The sequence below is a fragment of the Dendrobates tinctorius genome, unplaced genomic scaffold (assembly GCF_039654945.1).
Source record: "Dendrobates tinctorius isolate UK_male_01 unplaced genomic scaffold, ASM3965494v1 ptg000011l, whole genome shotgun sequence".
Classification (NCBI taxonomy): domain Eukaryota; kingdom Metazoa; phylum Chordata; class Amphibia; order Anura; family Dendrobatidae; genus Dendrobates; species Dendrobates tinctorius.
Window position 1 is genome coordinate 77,693,414 of NW_027361679.1, and position 24,961 is coordinate 77,718,374.

Sequence of the window (24,961 nt, forward strand, 5' to 3'; positions counted from 1 at the left end):
TTGAGAGATGATGACATCATGGATACTATATTGAAAGATGGTATCAGGATTGTATCCAGACGTGCCCCGACTTTAGCCAATTCCTTATCCCCTAGCCTTTATGGCGCTGTTCAGACAAAAAATGTCTCCACTTGGTTGTCCACCACAGGGTTTTTCAGATGTGGGCAATCTCCTTGCAAAACATGTCTACACTCTAAAAAAAAAATCTGTTTTTTCTTGTTCAAAAAATCTAAAGAAGTTTAAAATAGAGTTTTCTGAATTGCAACTCAGATGATGTAGTATACATAATAGAGTGTTCAGCGTGCAGATTGCTATATGTAGGCTCCACGATCAGAAGATTAAAAGACAGGATTAGGGAGCACCTTTATGATATTACTCAGCCCACAACCCGTCATACATCTAACGCATCCAATCATTTTGTAAACCTGCACAATTGACAAGTTGCACATTTTAATGTTTATGCAATAGAACAGGTGCATGGTAATATACGTGGTGGAGATGGAGAAAAGAAATTGCGGGATAGGGAAGCATTTTGGATTTATATATTAAATACCCGAGTACCTTTGGGTCTGAATTTGAAGAAGGAATTTATGTTGCACTACTGACTATTGTCTGTATTTCTTATATGTGTCATGCATTGTTGCAATTTAAACATGTTATGTGTGTTTCTTGCCATGTCATTTAAGTGTCAAACTCTTTTTTTTTTGTGGAGCAATCATGTTCATTTGTTTACCACCTGATTGGGGTGTATTTTAACTTTTGCAAGACTATTCATTGTGAAACTGAGGACTAAGAGGACTACACTTGTTTCAAAAGCGTCAAGTCGTTCAGGACATTCCTTCCTTCAGTATATACTGGTTATCAAGCAGCTTATTTTTTAATTTGTTTCAATAAAGATTTTGGATTTTATTTCCTGAGCTGGATATCTTCTTTTTTCCACAAGAGAGAGCACAGGCCTAACCACGGATATAGAACACAAAGATCAGGCGCCTCCGCTAAAGGAGAGCGGCCTGATTTACCTGGATACTGCCTTGCATTGGTCCGGTGGTGATTCCGGGTCAGGGCACCGCCGCAGCTCAAGGAGGAGAGGAGACATACGGCCTACGGTATTCCTTCCTTCAGTATATACTGGTTATCAAGCAGCTTATTTTTTAATAAATAAATTTTAATAAAGATTTTGGATTTTATTTCCTGAGCTGGAAACCTTCTTTTTTCTACAAGTATTCAACGTCAAGCAGAGACGCTTCCTTGCTCGGACAAAACCATTCATGTGCGGTGTGGACATCAATATAAGGGTGAGCTGAATCTACTTTTTTCTGTGCTCTCTCTGCCTAGTTTGATCTTCTCTCCCAGCTTGTGTCTCCCTCAGCCCTGCTTCCGTCCTGGTATCCCATGGTCCCTTCCTGGTTCTGCAGTCCTAGTCCTCCCTGCCTCCAGTATCCACTCCGTCCTGGTATGCCGTTGCCCCTACCCGGCTCTGCAGTGCTGTCCTTCGCCAGTCCTGCTCCTATCATTGGTCTTGTTTACCTTCTCACCTGTTCTTCTCCCTGAGGATCTGTCCACGCCATTCTAGCATTCTGTAGGCCTCTCCTGCTCGGCCCTCCCCACACTTGTCCTCTGGGGGTCCTCCTGCGGCTCTCCCTGTCCCATGGGTATCACCCTGCTTCCCTAAGAGCCGAACCTCTTGGTACCAGCTGTCGTGGTACTTGAACCCCTGGGCCTGCTCCTAACAATCCCATCCCTGTATAGTAGTCGATACCACCTGGCTCACTCACCCGGGGGGGCTCTCGGTACCACGATCCAGAGGGTCTGCTCCAGGAGGCTTGCCTTGCCGAGCCTTAACACCATGCATTGGAGTTGGAAGTGTCTGTACCAGAGGTCTCAAACTGCATTACTCAAGGGCCGCAAACAGGTCATGTTTTCAGGATTTCCTTGTAGTGCACAATTTAATATAATTTAATCACCTGCACAGATGATTCCAGCACCTTGTGCAATGCTAAGGGAATCTTGAAAACACGCATGGTTTGCAACCCTCGAGGAATGCAGTTTGAGACCCATGGTCTATACCATATGCTCACTGTGGGTTCTCCAATAACTGGCCTATTAGTGGAAGCCACTGCGGCCTTGTCCATCACTCGTCAGTCAGTTATGTAACTGTCCTGACAATTGAAGGCAGCGGAGTTGCGTCCTCTGACAAACTGGTGACAGCGGCGGGATCTCCACGGTGTTATCCGTGACAACAATATGGACGCAGTTTTAGTCACACAAAAAGACTTCTAGATTTTTTTTTACATTTCTTTATTTAAACAAGTTTTTTGAAAACTAATTAAAATTCAAATATATATATTATTTTGGTGAAAAAGTTATATTCATATTATGTACCAACTTTCCAATCATCACACTCACACTTGAATAGGCAGAGTGAGCATTTTTATGGCCATAGGAAGAAAGGCAATAATTGGTTGTCACATGTTGTAATGCTTATGTCTTTGGAAAATAAAGGATCAAACATGTTCAAATCCAAGAAGTCCTATTCCTTGTTTCTCCTGACATCAGACATTGGGGACAATAAGGCTCCCTACAACCACACTTGATAGTCAGTGGACCCCACTCTGGAGCCAAACATACTGGTCTCGTTACACAATGAGAAGAACAAATTTACATTATACAAAATGAATCTTATATTACAAAAATAATAGTGTAAATATACAAGCAGCTGTACAAGGTGAATGTGAGCCAAGTTTACCAAGGAGAAACCAAAGCAAGTCTGACCTTCTGCCATACGTTAAATATATATATTGGAAGATCACATCGGTGGAGTCCTCAGACCACTATTGATTTTCAAAAGTGAATTAGCAGTGACAACCACAACATTTTTAGCGCTTGACAGATTTCACTCAGTTGCTGGAACTCTCTGGCACAGCAATCTCTTTGCCTAGAATTATTTTCATTTATGAAAAGGTCCGACCTGGGATGAAGAGCTTTAAGTTCTCTTTAATTTTGAAATTGGTGTTCTAATTCAATCATGTTTCTATTAAGATTGAGGTCCCCTTTAAATACTGTAAACAAAATCAACATGGTATGAGCACAAAATAGAAAGCTGTGGGTTCTCAGTTATAAGAGCATAACGCAGTAATGAGCATCAAGATGATAGACATGTGAACAAATCCACATAATAGGGATTTAATTTTCAAGTGAAAATAAACATTGGCCCATAATATACAAAATAGCCGCTGTATTATAGCTAAATATATGTCAACATAAAAAAAACACTACATTCATCCAAAAAGTCCTTTCTTTCCAGTTTTGTTTTTTTTAATATTAGATGACTTTGCAGTTTCCTTTGAAGCATCAAACCAATCAGGGAATTTTCTTTTCGGTGTCTGAAATTAGAAATAAAAAAATAACTAATTATACTGCTGAAATGACAAATGGAGAATTAGCTTAATTCCTTAAAGGGGATTTCACCACCAGGGGCACTTATCGCCTATCCACAAGATAGATGGTAAAAATATGATCACTGTCTTTTTGTGTCTTGCTCATTGTCTATTGTGTATATAGATACATATATATTATACATACATATGCACATATATACAGTAAGTAGCTCATGTATTTCACATCTGCCTAAAATTTTTGCAGTTTTTCTAATATATAATATATATACACACACACACACACGCTTCTCACAAAATTAGAGTATCATCAAAAAGATAATTTATTTCAGTTCTTCAATACAAAAAGTGAAGCTCATATTATATAGAGTTAATAAAAACAGAATGGTCTATTTTAAGTGTTTATTTCTGTTAATGTTGATGAAAACCTAAAAGCCATTATCTCAGTAAATTAGAATACTTTATAACACCATCTTGAAAAATGATTTTATAATCCAGAATGTGGGCCTACTGAAATGTATGTTCAGTAAATGCACTCAATACTTGGTCAGGGCTCCTTTTGCATCAATTACTGCATCAATCCACCGTTGCATGGAGTCGATCAGTCTGTGGCACTGCTGAGGTGTTATGGAATCCCAGGCCCAGATTGCTTTGATAGCAGCCTTCAGCTTGTCTGCATTGTTGGGTCTGGTGTCTCTCATCTTCCTCTTGACAATACCCCATATATTCTCTATGGGGTAAAGATCAGGTGAGTTTGCTGGCCAATCAAGCACAGTGATACTGTTGTTTTTAAACCAGGTTTTGTTACTTTTGGCAGTGTGGACAGGTGCCAAGTCAGGCTGGAGAATAAAAGTTGCATCACAAAAATGCTTGTCAGCAGAAAGAAGCATGAAGTGCTCTAAAATTTCCTGGTAGACATCTGTGCTGACTTTGGTCTTGATAAAACACAGTGGACCTACACCAGCATATGACATGGCTCCCGAAACTATCACTCATTGTGGAAGCTTCACGCAAGACCTCAAGCAGCTTGGGTTATGTGCCTCTCCACTCTTCCTCCAGACTCTGGGTCCTTGATTTCCAAATGAAATGCAAAATTTACTTTCATCTAAAAACAACACCTTGGATCGCTGAGCAACAGTCCAGATCTTTTTCTCCTTGGCCCAGGTAAGACGCTTCTGACGTCTATTGGTCATGAGTGGCTTGAACAAAGAATGCGACACTTGCAGCCCATGTCCTGGATACATCTGTGTGGGGTGGCTCTTGAAGCAATGACTCCACCAGCAGTCCACTCCTTGTGAATCTTCCCCAAATTTTTGACTGGCCTTTTTTTTTAACAATTCTTTCAAGGCTGCAGTTATCCCGGTTTCTTGTGCACCTTTTTCTACCACACTTTTTCCTTCCACTCAACTTTCCATTAATATGCTTGGATACAGCACTCTGTGAGCAGCCAGCTTCTTTTGCAATGACCTTTTGTGGCTTAACCTACTTGTGGAGTGTGTGTCAATGACTGCCTTCTGGTCATTTGTCAAGTCAGCAGTCTTCCCCATGATTGCGCAGCCTAATAAAACAGACAAAGGGACCTTTTTAAATGCTTAGGAAGCCTTTGCTGGTGTTTTTTGTCAATTCTAATTTACTGAGATAATGATTTTAGGGTTTTCAATGGCTGTAAGCCATAATCATCAACATTAACAGAAATAAACACTTAAAATAGATCACTCTGTTTGTAATGACTATGACTCTATATAAGTTTCACTTTTTGTATTGAAGAACTGAAATAAATTAACTTTTTTATGATATTCTAATTTTGTGAGAAGCACTGATTTCCTATTCTACTGCATGTTTGTCACACTTAAATGTCTCAGATGACCAAACATATGTAAATATTAGACAAAGATAACACAAGTAAACACAAAATTCAGTTTTTAAATGCAGGTCTTTATCATTAAGGGAAAAAGAAATCCAAACCTACAGGGCCCTGTGTGAAAAAGAGATTGCTCCCTAAACCTAATAACTGGTTGGGCCATCCTTAGCAGCAACAACCGCAATCAAGCGATTGCTATAAGTGGCAGATGACAGAGCGATAAACACATGGTGCTAGAGGTGCTGAACCCAAACAGTAAAAAGTACTTCCTGGTGAAGTCCGTGTTCAGTACGGACCCAGAACTTTACTGTTTGGGTTCACCCATCTCTAGCCACAGGATCTCAATCGGATTTAGATCAGGACTTTGATTAGGCCACACCAAAGTCTTAATTTTGTTTTTCTTAAGCAATTCAGAAGCAAACTTGCTGGTGTGATTTGGATCACTGTCCTGCTGCATAACCCAAATGCACTTCAGCTTGAGGTCAAACAGATGGCCGGATATTCTCCTTCAGGACTTTTCGGTAGACAGCAGAATTTATGGTTTCATTTACTACAGCAAGTCTTCCAGGTCTATATCTTACTGTTGGTATGATGTTTCTTTTTTAAATGCTGTGTTATTTCTCCACTAGATGTAATGTGACATACACCTTCCTAAAAGTACAGGATTTGTCCACAGAGTATTCTCCCAAAAGTTTTGGGGATTATCAAGAAGTTTTCAGGCAAAACTGAAATGAGCCCGGCCGCGACCAATCAGCGACACAGGATTTCCGTTACAGACAGACAGACAGAATTAGACGATTATATAGTAGATTGCTCAGCAGTGGTTTTCGTCTTGGAAATGCTGCCTAGTCTCTTTCTTATAGTGGAGTCATGAACACTGACCTTAACTGAGGCAAGTGAGGCCTGCAGTTATTTGGATGTTGTTGTGGGGTCTTTTGTGTCCTCTTGGATGAGTCCTCACTGCGATCTTGAGGTAATTTTGGTTGGCTGGCCTCTCACCTGAGTCACAGCGTCTGAAGCAAGCGTGCTTGCCAGTGTATTAAAGTGAATTAATAAAAGAGAAATCTAAACCAAATCAATATTTGCTGTGACCACCCTATGTCTTCAAAACTAATGAAAGCATCAATTCTTTAAAGAAAATCTGTCACCACATTTGATCTATCTAAACTATTAATATGGGCCTACAGGTTATAGGATGCTGAAAACTGACCTCCCTGTGTGTCTCATATCAGATGCCTTGTAGATAAAAGATCTTTTATCACTTTATATACATTGCCTCTTTCCAGGCTCTGGGAACGACGGAAGATAATTCTGCATCCAGAGCTTATTTAAACTCATTCACTAACTGGCAATTTTCCCTTAATTTTTTTTTTAATTTTTATAGTTCCCCAAAGAACAACTAAAAAAATGTCATTGTTATGTACTATTCCCACAACAGTTTTTTTTATAAGAACTTGGCTGTGGAATATAGTGAGTTTAACTACTTCCATTTATTAAGATTATATATACCAGGGGTGCAAAACCTTTTCTTGTCCAATGGCCACAACGTTGTCATGCTGAAACACTCTAGGAGTTATACTAAAAGTTGCTTCTGCAACATTTATGGCATATAAAAAATATACACAATAAATGTCTGAGGCTATGCGCACATGCTGCGGATTGGTCTGCGGATTTTTTATCTGCGGAACCGCAGGTAAAACCGCAGGTAAAATGACCTGCGGTTTTCCCTGCGGTTTATCACCTCTACAATGGAGGAGATGGTAAACCGCAATAGAATCCACAGAAAAGAAGTGACTCTTTCTTTCTGCGGATTCAAAACCGCAGCTTTTCCGCAGTTAAAAATCCGCAGCATGTGCACAGAAAATTGTAAATCCCATAGGATAACATGCTACTGTACACTGTCTGCAGAACTGCTGCAGTTCTGCTGCGGCCAAAACCGCAGCGGAACCGCAGCGTGTACACATAGCCTGATAGGTCCAAATACTACTTACATGACTCTTTTCTCCACCAATCACCACACTAATGATGTGTTAACAGGTTTCTGATGTGGATTTAGGAGCAGAAGTCGTTTCTAAATCTTCATCAAAAACTGCGTCAAATACTCTTTGAATAAGTTTCCAACTGATTTTAATGGGAAAAGCTCCTTTAGTGCACAAAGTGCTTTTATTTACACTACCGTTCAAAACTTTGGGGTCACCCAGACAAATTTTGCGTTTTCAATCAAAACTCATACTTTTATTAATCAAATGAGTTGTCAAATGAATTGAGAATCTAGTCCAGACATTGACAAGGTTAAAAAAAAAAAAAAGATTTTTATTTGAAATAATTTTCTCCTTCAAACTTTGCTTTCGTCAAAGAATGCTCCCTTTGCAGCAATTACAGCATTGCAGACCTTTGGCATTCTAGCAGTTAATTTGCTGAGGTAATCTGGAGAAATTTCACCCCATGCTTCCAGAAGCCCCTCCCACAAGTTGGTTTGGCTTGATGGGCACTTTTGCGTACCATACGGTCAAGCTGCTCCCACAACAGCTCAATGAGGTTGAGATCTGGTGACTGCGCTGGCCACTCCATTACAAATAGAATACCAGCTGCCTGTTTCTTCCCAAAATAGTTATTGCATAATTTGGAGGTGTGCTTTGGGTCATTGTCCTGTTGTAGGATGAAATTGGCTCCAATCAAGCGCTGTCCAGAGGGTATGGCATGGCATTGCAAAATGGAGTGATAGCCTTCCTCATTCAAAATCCCTGTTACCTTGTACAAATCTCGTACTTTAACAGCACCAAAGCAACTCCAGACCATCACATTATCTCCACCATGCTTGACAGACGGCATCAGGCACTCTTCCAGCATCTTTTCAGTTGTTCTGCGTCTCTCAAATGTTCTTCTGTGTGATCCAAACACCTCAAACTTGGATTCGTCTGTCCATAACACTTTTTTCCAATCTTCCTCTGTCCAATGTCTGTGTTCTTCTGCCCATATTAATCTTTTCCTTTTATTAGCCAGTCTCAGATATGGCTTTTTCTTTGCCACTCTGCCCTGAAGGCCAGCATCCAGGAGTCACCTCTTCACTGTAGACTTTGACACTGGCGTTTTGCGTGTACTATTTAATGAAGATGCCAGTTGAGGACCTGTGAGGCGCTGATTTCTCAAACTGCAGACTCTTATGTACTTGTCTTGTTGCTCAGTGGTACAGCGGGACCTCCCACTTCTCTTTCTACTCTGGTTAGAGCCTGTTTGTGCTCTCCTCTGAAGGGAGTAGTACACACAGTTGTAGGAAATCTTCAGTTTCTTGGCAATTTCCCACATGGAATAGCCTTCATTTCTAAGAACAAGAATAGACTGTCGAGTTTCACATGAAAGTTCTCTTTTTCTGGCCATTTTGAGAGTTTAATGGAACCAACAAATGTAATGTTTCATATTCTCAACTAGCTCAAAGGAAGGTCAGGTTTACAGCTTCTCTAATCAGCCAAACGGTTTTCAGCTGTGCTAACATACTTGTACAAGGGTTTTTGAGGGTATTCTAACCATCCATTAGCCTTCTTACACAGTTAGCAAACACAAAGTACCATAAGAACACTGGAGTGATGGTTGTTGGAAATGGGCCTCTATACACCTATGAAGATATTGCATTACAAACCAGACGTTTGCAGTTAGAATAGCCATTTACCATATTAACAATGTATAGAGTGTATTTCTGAATCATTTCATGTTGGCTTCATTGGAAAAAACTGTGCTTTCCTTTCAAAAAATAAGGACATCTCTAAGTGACCCTAAACTTTTGAACGGTAGTGTACGTTATTTTCAATATTTCTGGTAATATCAGCAGTTAGCTTATTTAAAAGAGTATTTCAAGCATTTTTTTAATGTGGTGTTGCAGTAAAATCTTCTTCTAAATCCTTGTAAAAAAAATAAACTGTGTGAATAGGTCCTAAAAAGGAAGAGGTCATGCATTCACTTAGTTCTCTACAATAGGTCAAGGAATTTTTACTTACTGCCTAATGTTTCACAATTTCCATAAACTACAGTGGAGTGAGCCACAGACACAGAAGATCAATAGTCTAATTCACATTCTCCTTTCTGGAGTGTCCATCGGGTTAAGAGACAACATTTTCCTGATGTAGGAAGCATCCAGTGATGTTTACACAGGGCATCATTAGTACTTGCCAGTCCTTGCTCCTCAGATACTGGCCACTGCATTTTTGTGTGTGGATGACCATATATAGTTAATCTGTTAAGCATTTTTTAATCCATTCTATATGGTTGGGGGGCGCACAATATGGCTTCTGAGGCCTCATGAGGCCCCTGGCCCGCAAATTATGCACTCTTGCTATAGACCAGGGGTGGGGAACGTCCGGCCCACGGGCCGTATATGGCCCGCCATATCATTTGATCAGGCCCACAGCCGCTCCAGAGCCGCAATCGGGTACCTTGCTGCAGGAGCAGAGGATCACTCTTGCTCTGCTTCCTAGCCCCGCCCGCTGGATACCGTGCACTCATACGTGCACAAACTGACGGGGACTGAGCACACCCCACTGAACCCCAGCGGCCCCCGCTCACTGATACTAATGAAGAGGACGAGTAACCGCGCGCCAGAGTGTGAGCTGCACTGGACTGGTCTGCGGCCTGCCTCCCCGGCCTGCCTTCTTCATCACCCCAGCCAGTATGTGCTGCCTAATGGGGACCTGTACTGCCTAATGAGGACCTGTGCTGCCTATTGGGGAGATGTGCTGCCTAATGGGGACATTTGCCTGCCTACTGGGGACCTATGCTGCCTAATGGGGACCTGAGCTGCCTATTAGGGACATTTGCCTGCCTATTAGGGACATTTGCCTGCCTATTAGGGACCTGTGCTGCCTAATGGGGACCTGTGCTGCCTAATGGGGACATTTGCCTGCCTATTGGGGACCTGTGCTGCCTAATGGGGACTTGTGCTGCCTAATGGGGACATGTGCTGCCTATTGGGGACATTTGCTTCCTAATGGGGACATATTCCTGCCTATTGGGGTCCTGTGCTGCCTAATAGGGAAAATGTCCTGCCTATTGGGGACAGTTACCTGCCTATTGGGGACCTGTGGACCTATGCTGCCTATTGGGGACCTATACTGCCTACTGGGCACCTGTGCTGTCTAATGGGGACCTGTGCTGCCTAATGGTGACATTTGCCTGCCTATTGGGGACCTATGCTGCCTAATGGGGACCTGTGCTGCCTATTGTGGACATTTTCCTGTCTATTGGGGACAGTTACCCGCCTATTGGGGGACCTGTGCTGCCTATTGGGGACCTGTGCTGCCTATTGGGGACCTGTGCTGCCTATTGGGGACCTGTGCTGCCTATTGGGCACCTGTGCTGTCTACTGGGGACCTGTGCTGCCTAATGGTGACATTTGCCTGCCTATTGGGGACCTATGCTGCCTAATGGGGACCTGTGCTGCCTATTGGGGACATTTTCCTGTCTATTGGGGAACCTGTGCTGCCTATTGGGGACCTATGCTGCCTACTGGGGACCTGTGCTGCCTAATGGGGACCTGTGCTGCCTAATGGGGACCTGTGCTGCCTAATAGTGACATTTGCCTGCCTATTGGGAACATTTACCTGCCTATTGATGACCTCAGAGATGTAGTTTTCGTCGCCTCAGCTGCATGATTTATGGCTGCTGGACAGCCTGAATACATGTGAGGAATGCCTGTTTGTTAAGGAATCCCCACATGTATTCAGGCTGACCAGCAGCTGCAAATTATGCAAATGCGTCGACAGAAACTAAATCTCCGAGCACGCCAAAATACTCAGAGGACACCCGAGCATGCTCGGAAAAACCCGAGCAACGAGTATACTCGCTCATCATTATTAATAATTTTATGCGGCCCCCGAACGCTATTATAAAATTCCAAATGGCCCTCGGCAGAAAAAAAGGTTCCCCACCCCTGCTATAGACCAACGCCGGGAAAAAGTCAAAGTTACACAGAACATGTGGTTATCCTGCCTGTAACCTAAACATGTCAAACTCTGGCCTATGGGCCAAATCTGGCCTGCAGGATGAGTTTATTTGGCCAATGACACCGGGTAGGCGTCCTGCCCGGCATCACCCATTCAACTGGCCCAACATCACACTTTCAACTATATCTACGTGGGGCCCATTATACTGCTTGGAAAGCTGTGTGGGCAGCACAGTTGGGGAATTATACAGTGATGGGGTCACCATACTTTGCAGGGTATGTTGAGAAGGGTACAGTAGGGTCATCATACCATGCGCGTGGAGGGTACTGTGAGGGAATTCACAGTGGGGTGTATCTTTGTGTTACTGGCAGGCAGTTTTGTTGGCATCATACTTTATTATGTCTAACCCCAAAGCACTCCCTAATAAAATGGGGTTGTGCTTGGCTGTGTTTTTTTGCATGGAGCACATTTGTTTTCTAAGATATGAGAAGGTACAGTAGCTAGAGTGCCATCGTCAGTGAATTTTAATAGTTGTAATGTCTCATACCTGAACTTGAGATTCTGAGAATAATTCCTCAGTGTCTTCATCCAATACCTTCTGATTCCATGATGCAAGCTGGATCGGAGCTACAACAGATGTAGAATCTTTCTGAATACTTGGTTTGACCTCTTTGGCTGGTTGCTGAATGAAAAAAGGCATATACAGTTCAAAACACTGTCAAATCAATCAGTGATCATGTTAAATATTTTACATGGACGCGGAACATTGGACATATGCTCTAATAAGCAGGTTCACTTGCTGTGCTGTTGAGGAGTCATCAAAGCCAAAAGTATATGGTCCTTAAAGTAAAAAAATATGGAAAGTGTGTGTCACAGGAGACCCAAGGTAAAGAGTTAGAGTGGTTGTCCTGTCTTTTGCTAAAAGTCTGCAGTCGCTCTTTGTAACTGCACACTTCTAAATCCTCAAAGCGTGCACATGTTACGCTGTCATGATTGTCCAGTGTCTGTGGCAAGAGTGGGCGGTAAATTGACTGCAAATATACCATTTGCATACTATTAGCCATATTCGGACTAGATGTGTGTGGCCACACTCAATTTAATCGCAGGAAGGATTCAGAACACTGAAGTCACAAAGTGACTGCAGACTTAGCAAAAGACGTGACCACCCATGCGTGACCACTCATTTAACCTATATAGTTGATGTCCTTTGTCCTCAATATATGCAGGGGTATCAAATAAGCAACCTAAGGAGAGCTGCATTCTCAATTCTGCTGGCTTGTCAGCAAATTCATAGCATTCCGTGATGATTCAATGCCTGCAATGAGCATTTTGGCTTCCAGTGCCATTTGCTTTAAATTAGGGTTTTATGTTAAATTCATTTTTCATTTCAATATTTTTGTAGAGAGAAAAAGAGGCGCAGAAAGAGTGCACACTCACAGCGGATATCATGAATAAAAAAGGCTTTATTAAACACACAAGTGCCAGACAGACCAAGGTGCAAGATAATTTTTTCTTGCACCTTGGTCTGTCTGGCACTTGTGTGTTTAATAAAGCCTTTTTTATTCATGATATCCGCTGTGAGTGTGCACTCTTTCTGCGCCTCTTTTTCTCTCTACAAATTTACACTTCTTTAAGTGCAGAGTTGCACCCAGCGGTGTGATATACTATATACCTCGTGGTGACCACCTTCTTCCATATATATCATTTCAATATTTGAAATAAAAATGTCTGCAAGGTTGCATATCAATATGTATGGTGAAAAGCAAACATCAGAATTCTTGCAATTTTCACACTGGCCACCAGCCAACAAATAGGTGATATAGAGTAGGCAAAAGGAACTAACATGTCTGATGGCTTGGCTGCAGACAATAGAGTTATTTTATGTGTTTTGGATGGAAACTACCCAATTTAAGGGATATTAATAAACATAACACCCAAACCCATGTCCCAAAAAAGGATGGGTAACACTACGCATAATCAATGAACATACCAAACCCATAGGTGTTAAACTATGAGCATATTCAAATAGTGTCGGACCAAGAAAATATTAAATGATTTTTATTTATTGCACAAAACACACAATTTATACAAACATGATTAAATTTGTTGGTGCCTCAAACCAGACAGAAAAAGGGGGAGTAGAATAGACAAGGACTAACAGCCGAAATACTCTAAAGGCAGGGTTTATCCCTTCTTGTACCTGGTATACTGAGCTCATTAAATGTTACACAAAATATATTACATGTACTGAGGAAAATTCCCAGCATACAATAAGTTCATATTAATAGTAATAGTTGGTAAAGTGCATATGCATAACACAGATAATGTCCACATAACAGCCTCAATTAGTCTAAATAGACAACCCAGAGTGTGCCCTATGCCACTAGCTCTAACTGGGAGCTGACAGGACGCTCAGTGCAGTTCAGTAGCCAGAACAACATGAGGAAACCTAATTCGAATACCCATACCTGAGACGGCGGTCCCCGTTCAGTTAAATGTACAGTGACAGCCTATTCCTCCAGACCCCGACGCACGTTTCGCACTACAGATGCTTATTCCTGGGGGCCTTTTAAAAAAGCAAACGCGAAACGCGTGTCAGGGGTGACACGTGGCTCCAGGGCAACCAGGCACCATACTTATGGGTAAGTGCTAGAAACAGTAGCTCAATTGGGGGGGCTTTTTTGCAGTCACTTTGGCTTTTTTTGAGGGCTGGTCCCTCTATACATGTGTAATGACATTTCAATTATTTTTATGGTCATAATTGGTTGCTACAATATTGAATACTTATATGAGATTATGTAGTTATAATTATGTTGATGTACCATTATTATTATAATTGCCTGAGAAATGTCCTGGATATACAATGTAATATCTAGGGTCATATTTGAACATCAATTGTTTTTATTATGATGTTGTAAAAATATATATTTTTGCTAAATAATAAAATTGTTTTTTTGTATATATTTATGTATAGCACTCCTTTTTCTTCCTTTTATAATAATCTGGACAGAGTCTGAGCAACACCTAAAGACATTCCATGAACACTTTAGTCAATTTCATCCCACCATCAACTTAACATTCAACTACTCCTGTAACTTTTTGGACACCAGCATTAAGCTACAGAACAATGAAAAAGAGACGTCCTTGTAACAGAAGCCAATTGACCTTACAACATACCTTAAATGGGACAGTTTCCACCTATAACACATAAAACACTTTATTGTCTACAGCCAAGCCATCAGACACAATCAGATATGTTCCAACCCAATGGACAGAGACAAACACTTTGGTGGCCTTAGAAAAACCTTTCTGAAGCAGGGTTTCCATCCAAGAACAATTGAAAACCAAATTGCAAGAGACACCAGAATAACAAGGAATCATCTTCTATGTTACAAAAGTAAACAAGAAATCAACTGGGTGTCTTTAGTAGTCACCCACAATCCAAATCTGGAGGTGCTAAGGGAAGCTGAACGGAAATTAAAAACTTTACTGCAAAAAGATGCCCAATTACAATCCATATTTCTAGACCCTCCACTTCTGTGTTTTAAGCAGCCCCCAAATCTAAGACACATCATTGTCAAGAGTTCCCTATCCTCTCCAAAAGCTACAGGGAACCTTTCCTTGCAACCAGAAAAAAACGTAAAACCTGTCCATTTATAATGACCATGGACAAGATAAAGATCCCAGGTACTTTCAGCTGCATCACATCTAATGTCCAGCTGGGGGTCTGTATGTGGGGGAGACAGGGCAAAAACTTTGAACAAGGTTGAATTCTCTGCCACATAATATAATAATAATAATAATAATAATAATAATAATAATAATAATAATAATATTAAAATAAGAATAGATCTACCTGTGGCCAAACATTTTTGTATCCCTGATCACAGCATCATGGACATGAAATGACTGGTATTAAAAGATAACTTCAAGTATCAGAGAGACAAAAAAATTTGGGAATATAAACTTATGACAACGTATGACACACTCAGTGCAGGAATAAATGTGTCAAATGGATTTATGTCTATCTATATCAACTAAGGAATGTGCTCCTCAGACCATTTGGGGGAATCACAATCATGGACAAGACCTCAATCAAGGGACAATAACAGGATTTTGGTTGCTTACCGTAAAATCTATTTCTCAGAGTCTTCATTGGGGGACAAAGGAACTGTGGGTGTGTGCTGCTGTCACTAGGAGGTTGACACCATGCCATGAAAAAAAATGTTAACTCCGCCTCCGCAGTATACACCCCTCCGATCGGCTGTAGGACAATCAGTTAGTGAAAAAGCAGTAGGAGGAGACATTATCATGTAAGTCATATATTCATTACAAGTAACAAAATCATGGGAGGGCACTGTGTCCCCCAATGAAGACTCTGAGAAACAGATTTTACGGTAAGCAACCAAAATCCTGTTTTCTTTTTGGTCTCATTGGGGGACACAGGAACCGTGGGACGTCCAAAAGCAGTCCCTGGGGTGGGAGAAGACAGAAACTTCCTTCAGGTCGGAGAACTCACCACTGCTGCCTGCAAGATTCTTCTGCCTAGGCTGGCGTTCGCTGAAGCATAGGAATGGACCTTATAGAACCTTGAAAAGGTATGCACGGATGACCATGTGGCTGCTTTTCACAACTGCATGGCTGATGCCCTATTGTGTACCGCCCAGGAGGCGCTCACCACCCGGGTTGAATGGGCCTTGACTCCTGCAGGGGACACCCTGTCCTTCACCCGGTAGGTTTGCAGAATTGCCATTCTGATCCAGCGGGCAATTGTTGCCTTAGAGGCCGGCAGGCCTCTTCTCACCCCATTGGGGATAATAAAGAGCGAGTCTGCCTTCCTGAAGGGAGCAGTCCTGGCTAGATAGACTCTTATCGCCCTGACCAGGTCTAGCTTATTCAAAGAACACTCCAGAGGATGGGTTGGAGTGGGACAAAATGACGGAAGGATTATATCCTCGTTCAGGTGGAAGGCCCATACCACCTTGAGAAGAAAGTTAGGAGGAGACCGCAAAACAACCTTGTCCTGGTGCATAATTAAGAATGGAGGGCGACAGGACAATGCTGCTAATTCTGAAACCCGCCTAATAGAGGTGATGGCTACGATAAATACCACCTTCCAGGACAACAAAGACATGGGAGCTTCATGGAAGGGTTCAAAGGGTGAATCTGTCAAGGCTTCCAAGACCAAGTTAAGATCCCATGGAGCCACTGGGGATCTGCAAGGAGGGGCTGCATGTGCCACCACTTGCAGAAAGGTCTTAACCTGTAAGCGGGAGGCCAAATTTCTTTGAAAAAAAAGAATAGAGAGAGCAGATACCTGGCCTTTCAAAGAACTTAGGGCCAGACCGGCATCTAACCCTTCCTGGAGAAAAGCTAGGACAGATGGTAGGGAACAGGGCATAGGTGTGATGTGATTAGACTCACACCAGCCAAAATAGCCCTTCCAGGCTCGATAATAGACCCTGGAAGAGGATGGCTTCCTAGCCTGGATCATTGTATTAATGACTCGGTCCGAAAATCCCGCTGCTCTCAATATTGTGGCTTCAACGGCCATGCCGTCAAATTGAGCAACCGAGAATTCGGGTGGTAAAACGGCCCCTGAGCCAGGAGATCTGGTCTGTCGGGGAGTCTCCAGGGGATGCCTGCGAGAAGATTGATAATTTATGCGAACCAGGCCCTCCTGGGCCAGTACGGGGCGATCAATATGACCGGTACCCCTTCCGCCTTGATCTTCTTTAGCAGTCTGGGCAGGAGAGGAAGGGGAGGGAACAGGTAAGGGAGTCTGAACTGTGTCCAGGGAATGACCAGCGAGTCGACCCCTATTGCTAGAGGATCGCGGTATCTTGAGACAAACTGTTGGACCCTTCTGTTCTGTCGCAACGCCAGAAGGTCCACTTCTGGAGTCCCCCATAGCCGGCATATCTGACGGAACACGTCCTGATATAAGGACCATTCTCCTGCCGCGAGCCCCTCCCGACTGAGGAAGTCGGTGCCGGGAATGTAAACCGCCGAAATTGCGGTTTCCGCCCAGTTTAAGATTCTAGATACCTTGACCAGTGCCCGGGGACCCCTGGTTCCCCCTTGGCGATTGATGTATGTCACCGCTGTGGCATTGTCCGTTTGAATCCGGGCTGGCTGGTTGTTGAGGTATCTTTCCTAATGTAGGAGTGCTAGAAAGACTGCCCTCAGTTCTAAAATGTTGATTGATAGTGAGGATTCTCGCCTTGACCATCGTCCCTGGACAGTCAGGTGACGGAATACCGCACCCCATCCCAGGAGACTGGCATCTGTAGTCACCACCTGCCAGTGGACAGGGGGAAAAGGCCGTCCCAGATGAACGAGGGGGGAGGTCAGTCACCACTTGAGGGACTCTCTGGTCTGAAGGGAAGGGAGGTAGGGGTGATCCAGCGAAGAGATGGACCTGTCCCACTGAAGGAGGATGTTCCTCTGCAGTATCCTGGAACGGAACAGGGCAAAGGGTATTGCCTCTGAGGCTGCCACCATCCTCCCCAGGACTCTCATGGTAGCGCGGAAGGATAGAAGTCGGAATTTTAACAGAGAGCGAAATCCCTGCTGGAGGGTAATCCACTTTCTTTCTGGGAGAAAGACCCTCGAGCGGAGGGTGTCGATTATCATCCCTAAGAATTCTAGGTGTTGTGTTAGCGTTAGGTGAGATTTCTCCATTTATGAACCAACCAAACTGGGACAGGATGTTTAAAACCACCGCTAGGTTTTCCTACGCCTGAACGAAGGAGGGTGCTTTGACGAAAATATCGTCGAGATATGGTACTAATATTACGCCTCTCACCCTTAATATAGCTACCATCGCTGCCATAATCTTTGTAAAAATTCTGGGGGTTGTTGCCAGCCCAAAATGGCAGGGCCACAAACTGGAAATGCTGCTTTTAGACAGCAAAACACAGAAACTTTTGATGTCCCTGAAAAATGGGGACGTACAGGTAGGCGTCCCGAATATCTATGGAACATAGGAATTCCTGATCCTCCATAGACGTAATTACCGACCGAATCTACTCCATCCTGAAATGGTGTAAGCAGACCAATTTGTTTAGTATTTTGAGGTCTAGTATGGGACGAACTGAGCCATCCTTTTTTGGTATCACAAACAGGTTTGAGTAAAAGCTGGTAAAACGTTCCTGCTCGGGAACGGGGATGATTACTCCTGCGCTGAGGAGTGTCGATTGCCGCAAAAAAACCAAGAGCCATAGCAGCGTCTTTTGGAGGTTGCGATAGAAAGAAACTGTCTCGCAGAAGCGCGTTGAAGTCTATCTTGCATCCCGTGGATACCACTTCCTTTACCCAGATATCCTCTACTGAACTCTGCCAGACATCTCTGAAGAGGAGAAGACGGCCTCCTAGTCTGGGAGAGGTGCGGGGAAGGGAGTTGGATTCCCTGCCGGCGTCAGGCTGAAGTGGCTCTGCTCGGCCCTGATCTGGTAGCTCTGCTGTTGGAACTGCGGGAATGCCATGAAGGAGTGGCCCGAAAGGATACCCTCCTCCTGTCTCTAGGTGCTTGCGACCTCTGTGGGCCCTGAGCAAAAGCACCTGTCGCTGGGGTACGGCGAAAGGGCTGAGCCCTACGTTTGAAAACATATAGACGAGGATTGGCTTGAGGGAGGAGAGAGCTTGAACCCCCTCGTTGCATCCTTAATGATTTGATCTAACATTGACCCAAAGAGTTGGGCACCCTGAAACGGCAGATTTGTCAGTGATTTCTTTGAAGACAAATCAGCCTGCCAAGCCTTTAGCCAGACCGTCCGCCGGAAGGCTACCATGTTACTGGATGCTTGAGCTGTGCAAGATACGGCATCCTGGGCTGCTGATACCATATACCTCCCGGCATGAGAGATTTGATCTGCGAACTCATCCAGTTCCTCTGCCCTGTCTAAGCTGTTTGGCCCATTCTGTAACGGACTTAGCTACCCAGGCTGAGGTGAAGGCGGGACACAATGTAGCGGCTGCTACCTCAAAGGCGGATTTTGCCAGGGATTCTATCCTCCTATCATTGGGATCCTCTAGGGCTGCCCCACTGGCGAGTGGGAGGACTGTACTGGTAGAGAGTCTGGACACTGGTGGATCCACCGAAGGGGAGGCGGTTCAGTTGGCGGTGAGATCTGGAGGGAAAGGATATAGAATCCCAAAACAACTTCCCCTCTGAAACCGCCTGGTTGGGTTTTCCCTTTCCCTGGCCAACACTTCCTCAAAATCCTTGTGGGAGGCGAAGAACCTAGAGGGGGGACTTATGATGCTTAAATGAAAAAGCCTGATCTTTAAGGTTTTGATGTGGCGTCCCCAATGTTAAAGGTCTCAATGACTGCGGCAATGAGGCCCTGAACCATATCCTTGATGCCCTGGGACTGTTCTGGCCCGTACTCAGAACCCTCCTCTGAGTGTGTCTCTGATAATGCCTTGCCTGATTCCGGCGATGAGGACCAGGAGGAGGCAGACGGCCAGAGGAATTCTGGTGGTGAGATGGAGTGAGAAGGGGACCTGAGTTGGTGGTCTTGTCTAAACCTTTTACCGCCTCTAGAAGTCCCAAAAGGACGCTCCTTTGATGCTCCTGTGTCCACTGGAGTCTGAAGTGGCAATCTGTCAAGCACCATTACCAAGGTCTGTGACACCTTGTTAAGGTCGGCCACGGACTTAGATAAGGAGGAGGCCCATCCTGGACACTCACTATCTCCCGTGGCGATGGATGGGCCCTGGGCGGCAGGCAGGGTGGTTTCCTCCTGCTCCAGGGATAATGCGGGAGCTCTGACAGGTAAGGCGGGGGGGGGCTGCACCTGCTCTCTAGTGTAGGTGACACCGTGGGTCTGCTGCAATCTGAGTAGTGGCGAGGACTGGCCGGAAGGAAGCCTGACATTGCATTTGGTACATACAAAATATTTGACCAAAGTCGAAGAAGCAGATGAGGAGGAGAAGGACTGCTCTCCCTTGGGCATACTGACAGGCTTTACCTGGTGCCGACCGTCGGGGGTAGAAAGCGGAGCGAGGGAGCAACCTGTAGTGCAGTACTCACATACCCACGACCTGTGTCCCCGCCGCAGCTGCCGCCCGAAGGCTGATGAGGGAGAGAGAGAGAGAGAGAGAGAGAGAGAGAGAGAGAGAGAGAGAGAGAGAGGTGAACAGTCCCCACTGCCTAGAAGATTTATGAAATCCCCGCCGGAAGCGGTGGGCGGGGCCCTGCTCCGGCCTCCTGGAGCACCAAGATGGCGCTAGTACAGGAAGAGGAGGCCGAGGTGCGGAGACTGCCGGAAGCCGGAATCTGGCGCCCAGGGCCATAACGCTGCCACGGGAGGAGGCTGGAACCACGCTGCACCGCGTGCTTGAAAGTAAGTGTTGGCTCTTATACTAAGTATAGAGCCATGGGCTGCAAGGCGGAGCGCTGATTAGAGCGGTCACATTCAGCCTAGGGCGCTGGTGAGCAGAATATAAAACGCTGCAGCCTCTTACCTCCAGTTCACCCCGTAACAGGAGTCAGTTATCTGCATGAAAAGATTGCTATCCCAAACCTTTTCTGCAGGGCGTCTCTCTCGATCATCAGGCTCTAGCGGGCGAGTGATGGGAGATGAAGGTCAGGACCAGGAGCGCCACCTGAACACGAGTCATGTGTTAGGGGTCAGGGTCCTGCCAGTGGGATTCATGAGGATACGGGGTGGCAGTACACACCGTACTCATAATCCCGGTGTGGGAATACAGATGTAGCAGATCTACTCTGTATCCCTTCCTGGTTACCTGAAAAGGAACGACGCACATTGAGGTAGGCATGTGTCTGCGAGAGACCCCTGTCTACCTCCTGCTGACACTAAGCAAAAACTGATAGTCCTACAGCCGGTCGGAGGGGTGTATACTGCGGAGGCGGAGTAAACATTTTTTTCATGGCAAAGTGTCAACCTCCTAGTGACAGCAACACACACCCACGGTTCCTGTGTCCCCTAATGAGATGAAAGAGAAAAAACTTTCACTCTTTAGCTATGAACTGTTGCAATGTTTACGCCCACCACTGTTTTCTACCGTCCCACATCTATAGTTCTGCTTCACATCACTTGTCTTATCTATTGCATTATTCCTGTGTCCTCTTGTGCATAAATATGTGACTCTTCAGATTTTGTGTTATTCTATGCCTGATGAAGAGACCTGAGTAGTCTCCAAAGCTTGCAATTTGCCATCTTTTCAGTTAGGCCTCTTTCACACATCAGGTTTTCTGCTTCAGGCGCGATCCGGCGCTTTTGACTAAAACCGGATCCGTCGAAATGCAATGCCGGATCCGGTTTCCCCCCCCATTGACTTGCATTAGAGCCGGATCGAGCCGGATGGCCATGCGTTTCATCCGATTTTCGCCGGATCCGGCAATGTGACGCGATCCGGCGTCTGGAAAAAACGGTGACTGTAACGTTTTTTGTATCCGTCGAAAAAGCCGGACACGCCGTCCGGCTTTTTCATACAATGAAAGCCTATGAGCGCCACAATGCGCCAGATCCGTTTTTTTTTGGTCTGAGCATGCTCAGTAGCTCTGCCCACAGGACATATATAAAAGCAAGACAATGGGACCCTCAGCCACACCCAACATACCACCCAAGCCAAGAACCAGGAGCAGGAGAAGGCAGCAGACATCTGCAGCAGCAGCACCATCAGCACCACCCCAAATGGAGCAGCATGCTGAACAACGGGAGGGGAGTCCAGCAGCGGATGAGAGACGGTAATTATCAAATCCCCCATTCCTCAAAACTAGGGCTATGGAATATCAAGATATTCATTGGCCCTTTGTTTCTCTTTATTCAACAGCCGCCCAATAGATGCAGCAGCAGCAGCAGCAATGGCAGCAGCAGAAACACCACCCACAGCCATGGAGTCTGGCCATGAGGAAGACAGCACATCTTCTGGGAGCCCTCCCTCGCATCGTCAGCGTTTGACGGTAAGTTTTTATTTCCAAAATCAATCATCTCTGTAAGATATGCGTATTCATTGCCTTTTATTTCAAAACAGGAATCACAAGATGAAGAGGAGCTCCCAGAAGAAGAAGGAAGGGGTGGACAGACACTTGGAGTGGGCTCACAATTGGTAAGTTTTTTGCATCAAACGCAGAAACACATCACACTACACACAACACATAGAAAACAATGTTCTGCAGACCACACACAGCAAACAAATGCCTACATCCAAAGACATAACATTTTTTGTTTTCTTCTCTAGTCTTCCCAATCTGGTGCTCGGCCAAGAGGTCCTCGCAGTGCCTCCCAGGGTCGTCGGCGACAGCAACGCGGCGGTCACCAGCGTGTAAGTATAAATATTTTTGCTTTGTTTTTTTTGCACTTTTTATTTCATTTCTTTTGTGGAGGCTAATTATGTTATTTTTGTCTTTTTCTTTAACAGCCTTCACAGCGTGCTCCCGACTCTGACGGTGAGGATGGAGGGATTGATGTCGACCGCCTCATCGATCTCGTCAGAGAAAGGGAGCCGCTCTGGAATATGGCTGACCGACGCCACGCTGACCTGATCGTTACCCGACGACTCTGGGAGGAAATCTGTTCGCTCCTTGTGGACCGCTGGGAGGACCTCGAAGCTCGGGCCCAGATTAAAGAGCGTAAGTATATACAGTACCGGTTGCTTGATTTAAACCAGTGTTTCCCGAACTCCAGTCCTCGTGGTCCCCACGGATCATGTGTTCAGGATTTCTATTTACTTTGGAAATCCTGAAAACATGACCCCTGGGGACCATGAGGACTAGAGTTTGGGAAACACTGATGTTGTATACTAACCACTTTGTCCTTTCTCGTTTCAGGGGAGAGAATTGTGAAGCGGTGGCGGTCTGTGAGGGATCGTTTCAAGAAGGAGTTCAATAAAGAGATGCGGGCCCCGAGTGGATCTGGAGGACGCAGGAGCAAGTACAAGTACGCACGAGCCCTGTCGTTCCTCCAGGAGACAATGCTCACCAGAAGGTAAATATTACACACCACATGTGACAAAAAAATGTTTAGATGTAACTTTTTTTTTTCAGCCAGGGCCATACCATGTCACTATTTTAATTGTTTTTTTTTCTCTTTATTCCACAGCACGGTGAGCAGCACTCGGGAGCCTGCACGATTGGACCCTTCTGAGGCGATCCCTGAGGAGACCGGCACCAAGGGACACTTCGACCGCCCCGGTACGTCTGCACCTTCCCAGCCTTCCCACACATTCGACCCATCTGTCCCATCCACCAGCACAGGAGCATCGTGGCCGCCTACATTACATGAAGCTGCTGGTGAGGAGATCGCTTTCCCTTTACCCCACCCTTCTGCCCCTGCCACCTCTAGTACACCTGCGGGTACTGGGCGGCAGCGGCAGAGGGGTCAGGAAAAGACTTATGCGCCAGAGTTCTTGCATCTGAATGCATCTTTCCAGAACTGTCTAAAAGTCTTGTCAGAGCAAATCTCCGCAGGCTATCAGCAGATCAACTCCAGCATTCTGGAGGTGAAGACACTTCTGCAAACCATGCATTCAGAAGCAAGATCTTCGCCAAACCACACCTTTTTCAGGTCTGTTGTGGAGCGCATGGAAACGCTCTCTCCTGCCCAGCAGATGCATGTAATGCATTCATGCCACGCTGCTCTCCAGCAAGTTACCTCCCAACCTCCTCCTCCCACCACAGTAGTTCCTCCACCTGCACCCCCTCCAGCCACTTTCCATCCTCCCCCTCCTATTACATCTACACCCCCTCCAGCCACTTTCCATCCTCCCCCTCCTATTACATCTACACCCCCTCCAGCCACTTTCCATCCTCCCCCTCCTATTACATACCATCCACCTCCCCAGCACCATCCACCTCCCCAGCACCATCAACCTCCACAGCACCAGCAACCTCCCCAGTACCAGCAACCTCCCCAGTACCAGCAACCTCCCCAGTACCAGCAACCTCCCCAGTACCTGCAAACTCCCCAGTACCTGCAAACTCCCCAGTACCAGACATCTCCCCACTTCCAGCAACCTGCCCCGTACCAGACATCTCCCCACTTCCAGCAACCTGCCCCGTACCAGACATCTCCCCACTTCCAGCAACCTGCCCCGTACCAGACATCTCCCCACTTCCAGCAACTTGCCCCGTACCAAACTCCTTCCCCATACAACTTGCCATCAACATCATCTGCTCCTACAGTCCCTGCCCAACCCTCCACTCCACCACCCACCACCTCTTCTGCTTCCCACATGTCCACCCATTCTGTAGTTTTTTCCACACCTTCACCTCTAACTGTTCCTTCCCCACCACGATCCCAGTCCTCTCTCCACACTCCCAGTGTCGAAGTGTCCCGCAGCCCCTACAGCAGTATTTCCACCACACTACACAGATTTATAATGTGTGTATTTAAATAAAAATGACCAGTTTTATGGTTTCAGTTTTATAGTTTCAAAGCTTTATTAAACAAGTTTATTAAAATTTTAAAAAAGTTTACTAAAAAAAACATTTTTCAATAAAAGTTAAATTATTTTACACTGGTTGTCTGTCATTTCTTTCTGCGGCGAAAAAGGTTAAATACAGGGTATTTAAAAGGTGAAATGGTATTCAAAACTAGGTATATAACTGTGGGTAAATTTTAGCTTTTTGCCACAGTTGTGTTCCTGGTTGTGTTTGAAGCAAAGTATTTCACCTAAAAAGTTGTGTTTATTGTTGGTGATTTCCTAACAATGTACACAACTTTTGTTAAAAGGTGAAATACTTTGCATAAAACACAACCAGGTACACACCTGTGGCCTAAAGCTAAAAATAGAGACCATGA

The 24,961-nt window shown here is 44.9% G+C and overlaps 1 protein-coding gene across 7 annotated transcripts in view; it reads right to left on the reverse strand.

The window, feature by feature from the left end:
- Positions 1 to 2,974: 2,974 nt before the first annotated feature.
- WRN (WRN RecQ like helicase) overlaps positions 2,975 to 24,961 on the reverse strand; it is a 281,559-nt gene continuing 259,572 nt past the window's right edge. For all 7 annotated transcript variants that reach the window (XM_073543508.1, XM_073543546.1, XM_073543535.1 and 4 more), the window contains 2 exons: positions 11,737 to 11,871; positions 2,975 to 3,383 (listed from right to left, as the gene is read on the reverse strand). In XM_073543508.1, coding sequence (XP_073399609.1) covers positions 3,279 to 3,383; positions 11,737 to 11,871 — 240 coding nt within the window. In that variant the 3' untranslated portion in view covers positions 2,975 to 3,278. The remainder of the gene's footprint in view (positions 3,384 to 11,736; positions 11,872 to 24,961) is intronic.